This window comes from Bufo bufo, chromosome 5, assembly GCF_905171765.1.
Source record: "Bufo bufo chromosome 5, aBufBuf1.1, whole genome shotgun sequence".
NCBI classification, from domain to species: Eukaryota; Metazoa; Chordata; class Amphibia; order Anura; family Bufonidae; genus Bufo; species Bufo bufo.
In genome coordinates, this window is record NC_053393.1 from 455240245 (window position 1) to 455251256 (window position 11012).

Sequence of the window (11012 nt, forward strand, 5' to 3'; positions counted from 1 at the left end):
CACGTCACATATATTATTAAGTTGCACCAGTTCATAAATTAGGTGCAGGGACACAAAGCAAAGCCAGACTTAAAACTGACCTAAAAACAACCTAAAATGATAAATGACCCCCTATATTTTATGAAACAATTTACTTAGATGAAGTTAATATCATTATTTCATTTTTTTTCAAAGTTGCTTTCCAAATCTATTGAACAACTTCGCCAACCCGGAAGTCAACTGGACGAATCTGAAGAAGAACATCACAGTGATTATACAATGCGAGAAGAAAAGGTTTTATCTACTGGAAACATAAGAAGTCATAGCAGCACTGATCTCAGAACTGAACTCCTAAAGTCCGTGAAGGTGAAAGAAGAACCGCCAGACAGTGACGATGACATTCAAACACATCCTGAGCCTAATCCAAAATCAGCCTTTGTACAACAGGTAACAGGCAAAGGTTTTACTGCAAGATCTGTTTATCTGTCATTTCTGCTTTGACTTGGGACTCACATAGGGATTTAAAGAATATTAAAAAGAGCTCTCTTTCCCTGGGAGATACCTCTTTGCATATTTTTTCCCATGGAGCATTTTTCTTTCCCAGTGAAGGTTTAGTTACCCTTTAAAGTTGATGGCTATATTTAATGACACGGAGGTGAATGATGGAAAAACCAGTATATTTTATATAGTGTCATGTTTAAATAAAGTTACTATATATTAGGGAATTTATATAGATATTATAGAAAAAACTTAACATGCAATGCTGTGATTGATAATGTCATAGACTGCAACAGAATACTATTGCAGTCTATGTGACAATTTTGACAGGTAGTTTACTATGGCAGGCCTGGGAGCCTTCACAAGGTCCCAGGCTGCCATAGCAAAAGATCGTAACCCGGTGAAGCCGTTAATATGGAGTTGGTCCTACCACAAATTACTTGAATAGAGGTCCTGATGCTCCCCTTGACTTGGTGATGTGTCAGAATCTCAGCTAAAAGAAAGTCCTATATCAAGTGTCAAACCCCCTGAGTAGAGATGAGCGAATCGAATCCCACGAAGTGGAATTCGATCCGAATTTCAGGAATTATTCGATTCGCCTAGAAGCCAAATTTCCTTGTGCTTCGTGTCAGCGAATCGATTAATCCTGAAATTCAAACTTACCGCGCGAAGGGCCGCCAGCCTCCATCTTGCTTGAAAATCTCGTCTGAAATCCCATGTGGCATGAGATTACATCATCACGCCGGCCGGCGTGATGACGGTCCCCAAGCCAGCTGGCATGATGACGTAATCTCGCGCCGCACGTTATTTTGGCTGATATCTTCAAGCAAGATGGCGGTGGCCGGCCCGTCGCGTGCAAATGGATGCGGTAAGTTTGATGCAATGTTGTTTTTTTTAATGTTAATTTTACACTGTTTGTACGCTCAGATGCTGTGCTCATGTATGAGCGCGGCATCTGAGGGGTACAATGACAGGGGCTGCGCTATCGCAGCTCCCTGTCATTGCACCCGCTACTTACAATTTTTTTTTTAAAACTACGCACAATTGTAATACATCTTCACCTTATATTTATTCTAATGAAATAACTGTGTCATCCCTTCTCACTTTTTTGTATGTGTAGCAACATATTTTTCACACCCAAGAGGAGAACTTGCAGCCTGCTCGCATTCTGTAAGTGGAGGACACTCTTTCTCAGTGTCTTATATTGTGACCACTCACTAAAAATCACAGTGCTCCTTGGAACCTATTTCCCAAATCTTCTGCTTATTCTGAAGATCTCAGCTACTTTGGGACATCAAGCTCCTGCTGACAGCAGCAAGTACAAAGACGACTTCTTTTTATAGAACCAAGAACTTCAAAAAGATTGTTCTACCAGCACTTACACCTGTACCTTTAACCCGAAAAGCCTTCATTTTGGATCTACTGTTTTCATGATGACTATTTGTGCACGACTTGACATTTTCATGACTTGACATTTCCTTTACATTTTATATCCTCTTTTGAGACATCCATCAAGTCATTTGAGGTTACAGAGTCATTTAAGGTTACAACATGTGAACAGAGCCCTCTCCTTACATGGTTTTATTCTGTATGAGTATGTCACAAACCCTATTTTCTTCAATGCTACCAAAAGAATAAAGATTATATTTGACTTTTTCTAGGACAATTACAAATTGATTTAGTTATATTTATTATTGTCATGGAAACCATATGTTCCTGATACTTTTCATGTATGCCATCATTATAACGCATGCTTTCTTACATATCTCTTAATACCGGGAGTTACCTATATACTGTACCTTCATTAAAGGGGTTGTCCTCAGTTCCTTTTTGTTAGAAAGGTCCCATGTAGAGATGAGTGAATTGATTTATAAGAATCGCTTCCGCTTATCAAGCAGAGTTCTGCACCTACAACAAGTTCTCCCTAAAGCTGAGGACGCGCCCCCTGCCGCTTGATTGACAGACATGGACATCTCTACCAACCCTGACTATCTCGCACCTGTACCGCTACTCTGTGTATCTGTGTAAGCGTAGAGGCTCTCCACGACTATGCGTGTCCCGCTATACTTCCAGGCCGCTACTTCCAGTAGTTGAAGCAGAGCCTCTGCACTTGCGCCTCTACTTGGAGCAGCGGCACAAGGGCAAGATTGTCATCTCTGGCTGAAATGTCCAGCCTCGTCAATCAAGCGTTAGGGGGAATGTCCTCAGCTTCAAGGAACCTCTGTCACCGTTGCAGAACTCTGCATGATGTGCTTGATAAGACGAACCAATTTATATGAATAGGTTCGCTGATCTCTTGTCCCATGATGACACAAGATCAGATGAACATGGCTTTGTTAATTTTGCGACAGCGCCACCAAAGGTGAAATAAAGCATTGAACAGTTCTTATAGAAAGCAATGGGCTGACCACATAATGCAGAGCTGTGGCGGGTCCTCCAAAGTGAGGGACACGCTTTGTAGCCTCTCTTTACACTGGCTGATAGATGAGAGTACTGAGCAGAGGACGCCCATCTGATTGAGTCAGAAGACTTGATAACTTAGACATCCATATTAAATAAGCTGTTTTATTACTTTAATTAGCAAAGTGCCAGTTCGGACATTTCAGCGTGTTCTGCCAAGGATCTATCTATTGGCTTTAGGCTTGATGTTTGTACTTTTACACAATGAAGGCTGATTATGGTCAGTGTCCACAGAAATTCACGTCATGACTAAATAAATAATAGTCGTTCATTTCTAATGTTTTGGCTCTTGATTTACTGCATAAAATGACTGCACACAAGGTGCTTGTTAAATAAAGGCGCAGCTTCTACCATGGAAATAAAGTAGTACAGACTCCTTGTGGAAGAAGCTCACCTGTCCTGCTAAGTCATTCAAAACTATGCTGATTTTTTAAATTATAATAATCTTGATATTAAAGAGGACCTGTCACCTTTCCTGACATGTCTGTTTTAGTTACTACTTGCTTTCCCTGTGTGATAACAATGCTGGAGCATCTATTCTTATGACTCTATGATGTGCCATCCCTCTGTTATTCCTATTAGACATTTATAAATTAATTGCCAGCAGTCTGCAGTAAAAGACCAGCCGGGTGTTACTAGTTGGGGAAATGTCCCTGCACAGTCTGACAATAGAAGCACGGATTAGATAGTGCAGATAGTTACCTTAACTGGTAACACCCAGCTGTACCTTCGGTGCAATATCACAGCATAGAGTCATTACATGCTGTAGAATTGCTACTACGTGAGGAATGCAAGTAGTTACTCAAACAGACATGGCAGGAGAGGCAACAGGTGCTCTCTAAAGTCAGTATGGCTCAATTACTCATTTAGGGCTCATGCACACGACCGTATATATATTTTGCGGTCCGCAAAAAAACAGGTCCTCAAAAAATATGGATGACGCACCGGTGTGCATTCCGTATTTTGCAGAACGGAACAGCTGGCCCCTAATAGAACAGTCCTATCCTTGTCTGTAATGCAGACAATAAAAGGTCATGTTCTATTTTTTTGCGGAACCGAAATACGGACATGAGGAAATGAAATGCACACGGAGTAACTTCCGTTTTTTTTTTGTCGACCCATTGAAATGAATGGTTCCACATACGGTCCGCAAAAAAGATGGAATGGACACGGAAACAAAATACATTTGTGTGCATGAGCCCTTAGATTGAGGTTTCCCACCTCAGTAAAATGTCTGCCAGAGTAAGATGTGGCTAATTTATTAAGAGGTGCTTCATTGGTGTCTGTGCATCAGAAACGTAAACCTATGCCAGCTAGGAGCTGGTGTAGATTTTATTTATAATTTACGCTATTTTTCTGAGGTAAATGATTGTAAATGTGACGGACAGTGGTGACCATGCCCACAAAAAGTTGCATATTTTTGTACAAATTTCCCTTTGTTTGCCTAAAAACAAAAGCTAGCATACGAGTTGTAAATGACCCCCTAATGTCTTTTGCCCTTGTTTGAATTGGAAGAGTCAAGTGTGGCCACCCATGTGCTTCTCTCATCTGTCCCATTCACCATGGAGGGTGTCTGTGCATACACGACCACCCTTGTGTTGTGAACAAGAGACATGAGACCTACATTCTCCATATGATAGAGCCATATATTTGTGCAACAAGCTGTGTATTATACCTGCTGAATGGTACATCAATGGAAGAACAGGTCTGGGGCTGCATACGTTCCTTGGACCATCACTTTCCCACCACTGTTCCATTGAAGACAAGGGGCCAGATTTATCATTAGCTCAAGTCAGAATAATGGAGTGAAAATGTCGCGAATTTTTGCGCAATCACTAAAACTACGCAACAATTTTCAACTTTTTTCTGCTCTGCACTATGCTCGCCAGTTTTCTGAAAGTGGGCGTGTTTTCCTATGTAAATGAATCTCTAGACAGATTTACTATTGCGACTATTTAAAAAGTCGCAAAAAAGTCGCAAAAAAATGCGAGGACCATGCTTATCTTATGAGACTTTTTAATAGAACATGCGACTTTTTGGTAAAGATGCGCGACTTTTGTAAAGCTGCTTACTGACGGATAAACTGCTACCGTCAAACCACATTTATTACAGTCTTAAAGGGCCGATCATAAATCTGACCTGGCTAAAACTGACTTTAGCCATATGTGAATGTGGAGTGAGCTGTCAGAGGAATGATAAATCTGGCCCATGGTTTCCACATATTTCAGAGTGTCTTAAGATGGCATCTGTTTTGTTTTCTGTAATGCATTAACACCTGAAATCTGCAGTATACCTCATTTATGAGTAGATATTACTTTTTACAGGCATACTTTATTTTCTGAAGAGAAAAATGCCTTGTGACGTACTGCGGATTTTGATTTATTTATATACATGCATAGATGCTAACTGTCATGTTGAGGATTGTTTTTAAAAACGACTTTCCTCCATGAACAGTTATGTGAGGGACTATGGTGGTAGATAAGACTTCAAACCTAAAATACAAGTATTTTTAATAAAAAGCTGCTAATGTCAGAAGTAATTTATGTATAGTATGCAAACATTTAGCTTGTAGATTACAAAAACTATCTTTTGTTCTGGTAAGGTACACATAGACATACATATTTATATATTATGAAAGAGATGAGCAAATGTTTTAAACCACTGCTAAATAGGTTTACTAATATTTTACAGGGTGTCTGTCAGAAGTTTTGTCTATGCAAAACTGCTGACAGATATATAGGTAGGGGATAGAGGACAGGAGGTAATACACTCTTCTGTTAATACATTTAATCAATGGAATGTTGCAATGCCAATGCCACCAGTGCACCAAGGCAGGCTGCCAGGCTGCAGTGCTTCAGGCTCAGTGTATGGGCAGCTCCACAGTGTATGGTGTGTTGCTGCTTATAGCACTGCAGCCTGGCCACTCCCAGATAGATATACTGCATACATTTAAACAGATTTTTTTTAAAAAGATCTGATAAATACTAGAATAATAAAATATAAAAAAACACTGATTTCAAACTCCTTGACGTGAGAAAAAGTTAAACTTTTTTCCAAAACAATTTGGCTCATCAAATTCATAATCAAATTTTTTTTTTCATATTGAATAAGCTTGAATTTTGGGTTTAATTTACCATTTTTTATTTTGTTTAAATAATCATGTACATCGAAAAAAAATTGAAAATTATATTTATTTTTATGTGATTCAAATCCAATAAAAAAAAAAATCTCCGAATCAATAAAGAGACACAATATTAACATATTTAAAGGTTAGCACAATTCAAATAATATTTTACTTTGGTACTTGTGTATATTACTGTTTAATCCGATGTATTTATTTTCACCACTAGTGGTGATTTTATGCTTTATTTTGTACATAAATTATCTTGGTATGTTTATATTTTACTTTATGTTATTCTATTCTTTTCACAAATAAAGTTTTTGTTCCTTTTTTATTGTGTTTCTTTTTTGTGTTTGTACTCAGATTAAAAGCCATATTCTTTCTTCGGTTAATGATTATAATACAATATTGTTTTTTTTTTTTTTTTCTTTTGTTGACACAATTTAACAACAATCTAACATATTGTCCCGGCGGGGAGTGGGGGAAACCCCCCACCGTGCGGTGTCAGAGGGTAAAGGGGGATCAGCCTGGCCAAAAGGAGTAATAAGGGAGCAGGTCACCTCCTACCGCGTCCCTAATCCTCTCCCTGACTCCTCACTGTATGAGTGGACCCCGATGGTAGGATGACTCATACTCAGGATTCCTAGAAACCCTAAGGCCCCTTTCACACGGGCGAGTGTTCCGCGCGGATGCGATGCGTGAGTTGAACGCATTGCACCTGCACTGAATACCGACCCATTCATTTCTATGGGGCTGTTCACATGAGCGGTGATTTTCACGCATTACTTGTGCGTTGCATGAAAATCGTAGCATGCTCTATATTCTGCATTTTTCACGCAACGCATGCCCCATAGAAGTGAATGGGGTTGAGTGAAAATCGCAAGCATCCGCAAGCAAGTGCGGATGCGGTGCGATTTTCACGCACAGTTGCTAGGAGATGATCGGGATGGAGACCCGATCATTATTATTTTCCCTTATAACATGGTTATAAGGGAAAATAATATCATTCTAAATACAGAATGCACAGTAAAATAGCGCTGGAGGGGTTATAAAATTTTTTATTTTTATTTAACTCGCCTTAATCCACTTGCTCGCGCTGCCGGCATCTCGTCTGTCTCCTTCTTTGCTGAACAGGACCTGTGGTGAGCATTCATTCCAGGACCTGTGGTGACGTCACTCCGGTCATGACATGATCCATCACATGATCTTTTACCATGGTGATGGATCATGTGATGACCGGAGTGACGTCACCACAGGTCCTGGAATGAATGCTCACCACAGGTCCTGTTCAGCAAAGAAGGAGACAGACGAGATGCCAGCAGCGCCAGCAAGTGGATTAAGGTGAGTTAAATTATTTTACTTTTTCTTTAACCCCTCCAGCGCTATTTTACTATGCATTCTGTATTCAGAATGCTATTATTTTCCCTTATAACCATGTTATAAGGGAAAATAATACAATCTACAGAACACCGATCCCAAGCCTGAACTTCTGTGAAGAAGTTTGGGTTTGGGTACCAAACATGCGCGATTTTTCTCACGCGAGTGCAAAACGCATTACAATGTTTTGCACTCGCGCGGAAAAATTGTGGGTGTTCCCGTAACGCACCCGCACATTTTCCCGCAACGCCCGTCTGAAAGAGGCCTAAGTTGCCCTGGTAATCCCTCACTTAGGAGCAGGGGAGAGGCAACCTGCTCATCCCAGTAATGGAGGAACAGGAGTCTCTATCTGAGGCCAGGCTGCAAGGAGAGGGGAACACATACAGCTATAAGAAGATGGCAGGTAAGTGAAACCAGTAACACCCTTACCTGCCACAGACACACTGACTGGAACCCGTGCACAAGTGCTGGTGTCCACACCAACATTAAAAGGACACAGCACAAACCACAAACCACACAGGAACCCAGGACACCCATAACTGCAATAAACGTGAGACACCATAAGAACATCAATGACCACAAGGGTGGCCCTCACTGGACAGATGGAATATGAAGACCAGGAGGATAGCTCCAGCATACACCATGGCTGGAGTACCCCCCAGCTTCAGGCATCCAGCAGAGGCTAAATAGCCCAAGCAGCAACACCCACACACACATAAACCCAGTGTTAACAAAACACTAGGAAGGGAGTTAACGATTCCAACACCAGACAAGGGAAGGAAGCCACTTAAAGGGGAAGTGCACGCACAAGCATAGAAAGCTACACGTTAACACCGGCAACAGCATACGTGGCAACCATGTCACGGCAATCACCCAGAAGGTGGAGACACTTCCACCGCATGCTCACACAGCAACACGTTGCCGCGGGCAACCGCAAGTGTAGCAACAGTGTCACAGCACACACCATAGGCCGTGACACATACAGTGTATACAAATAGCAATAATCATTTCGGATATTGGAAAAACCTTCACATTTATAGTAAATAAAAAAAATCCTATCTGTGTTTACCTTTTTTTTTTTCAAGATCAGTCAATGGCATTTGTCTATGCTTAGGGTTACATATGTCTGGAGCTTATGTTTGGTGGCCCGATTGGTGATGGTGGTGCGAACTTAAAGGGAGCCTGTAACATCATTTTCACCAATATAACTAACAATTTTGCCCCACAGAAGATTTCAAACACATTCCAAACATACCTGTGTCTTTATTCCATGTCCAGAAAAAGTGATTTTATTATGCTGGAAATTGGCTCCCGAGTGTCCAGCTGGGCGGGATTTGATTTTTCAAGTTCCAAAAGCAAACCAGACTGAAGAGGGCAGGGCTACTTTAGCTGCTCATATCTTGGGATTGGTAGCAGCTAGAAATATGGGCATTCCAAGCTTTCAAACAATACCAGAATCACTGCCTTATGTCCTGCAGCTTTCGAACAAAGCTAGGCTAGCTACCAATCTAGCTGCTATCAATCCTGAGATATGAGCAGCCAAAGCAGCCCTCCCCTCTTTAGTCTTGTTTGCTTTGGAACATCATGGCCTACCTATCTGGGCACTTGGAAGCTGATTTCTCTGGGTATGGAATAAAGACATAAAGTACACACAGGTATGTTTCGAATGTGTTTGCAATCTTTTGTGGGGCAATGCTTTTAGTTGTATAGGTGAAAATGACGTGACAGACTACTATTAATAGTCTATCTGAACTGAAGATGTGTGATAGTTATGGCTTCTACAATGTAGGTCAAATATAATTTCATTTAATATCAGTTTCACTTAAGGTAGCTACAAATTAATAAAAAATGGGCCTATTGCTACTTTGGAAGAGAATAACAAACCTAAAGCAGTGCTAAACTTTCAGATCCAATAAAGAAGAGAAGAATGTATAAAAGAGAAAGTATGAAAAAAAAACAGAAGATAAACGTACATGTTCATGTTAGCATTCTCAACCTGAAATGAAAACATGAACGAGTGTGATATTGAGCATTGATTGGCAGAAACTGCCAATGTGGCCAACTGCAACGTCCTAAACAGCTGGGTGGCTGGGATTGCTGCTTGGCAGGGAAGAACAGTAAAGAGTGGCAGCAATGTGGCCCCTTCCCTTAGGACTAAAGTGATGGCATATGCTAGTGATGCAATACTTTATAAGATTGCAATATCCCTTTAAAGGGAATAATCCAGCTGACATGCAAGATGTGCACCTGTCAGCTGAATGTAATGCTCTTGGTCCCATCTCCATAGGTGGCTCCAATGTTGAGAAAATAGCTGTTCTATAATATGTAAATTAGCACCTTAGAGCGCTCGTCTCCATCCTGGTACAATGTGAGCTCCAAACGCACTCCCGCAAAACTTCATGGCTAGGCGTAAATATGTTTTTGCTGCTTGTCCTGTAGGGGGGGGGGGGTGTCACAGAAGACAGGGAAGAGGACCGCGGGTTGCAGCTTCCTTTGCCAGTACACTCGGCTTATCTGTAGTTTTTTTTTCTGTTGAGCTGCCCTGCCAGTTTAATTTTTTTTAAATTGACTGATCTTTAATATCCCCCATTCATTCTGCCCTTGTCGTTAGCAGCTGATCAGTTATGTCACCTAATTTGTCACTTAGGTGACATGACTGACTCACTACAACTCCAATCTTCAGAACCATAAAGGGGTTATCCGACTATTCATGACTGATGGCCTATCCTTTGGATAGCTCATCAGCATCTGATAGGTGGGGGTCTGACACCTAGGACCCTTGCCGATCAGTTGTTTGAGCAGGCCTGATGCTCCTGTGAGCACCGCTGCCTTCTCACTGGTTACCCTAGGCCAGTGAAATGATCATTTATCAGTTGCGTGGCCTAGACGGCGCTCAGCTCCATTCACAACCGGTCTGTGTGTGCTGACCCTCCACTGTACATCTATGGGATATAGCTTCACAGTGGTCTCCTGCCTCCTGCATGTAAGGGGGAGAGAGATGACAGGGAAGAGAGGGGAGACAGGCTCAAGCTGCATCACACAGGAAAATATGGAGCCCTTGCAGTGTGAGGGGACAGAAGCTGTGTCACTAATCTGTCTCAGAGGACATGGAGCAGTGTTGTGGTGAGACTCCCCCTCCCACCTCTGTCTCTGCAAAGCCAGGCATGATGGGAAATGTAGGATTCAATTGTAAAACCATATCTGACGGGAGAAGGAACCAAGATGGCCGCCAACCCACAAATTACACATCAAATAAAATAAGTATTCACCCCCTTGACTTTTTTTGTATTTTGGTGCCTCACAACCTGGAATTAACATGGATTTGCATCATTTAATTTACAGAACATGCCCACAACTTTGAAGATATTTTTTTTATTGTGAAGCAAACAGCAAATAGGACAAAATAACAGAAAAAGTAAATGTGCATAACTATTCACCCCCCTAAAGTCAATACGTTGTAGAGCCACCTTTTGCGACAATCACAGCTCCGTCACTTTGGATAAGTCTCTATGAGCTTCCCACATCTTACCACAGGGATTTTTGCCCATTCCTTGCAAAACTGCTCCAGCTCCTTCAG

At 41.4% G+C, this 11012-nt stretch overlaps 1 protein-coding gene across 4 annotated transcripts in view; it reads left to right on the plus strand.

The window, feature by feature from the left end:
• HDAC9 (histone deacetylase 9) overlaps positions 1–4699 on the plus strand; it is a 557952-nt gene extending 553253 nt beyond the window's left edge. For all 4 annotated transcript variants that reach the window (XM_040433685.1, XM_040433683.1, XM_040433684.1 and 1 more), the window contains 3 exons: positions 175–426; positions 1598–4346; positions 4395–4699. In XM_040433685.1, coding sequence (XP_040289619.1) covers positions 175–426; positions 1598–1651 — 306 coding nt within the window. In that variant the 3' untranslated portion in view covers positions 1652–4346; positions 4395–4699. The remainder of the gene's footprint in view (positions 1–174; positions 427–1597; positions 4347–4394) is intronic.
• The last annotated feature ends 6313 nt before the right edge of the window (positions 4700–11012 follow it).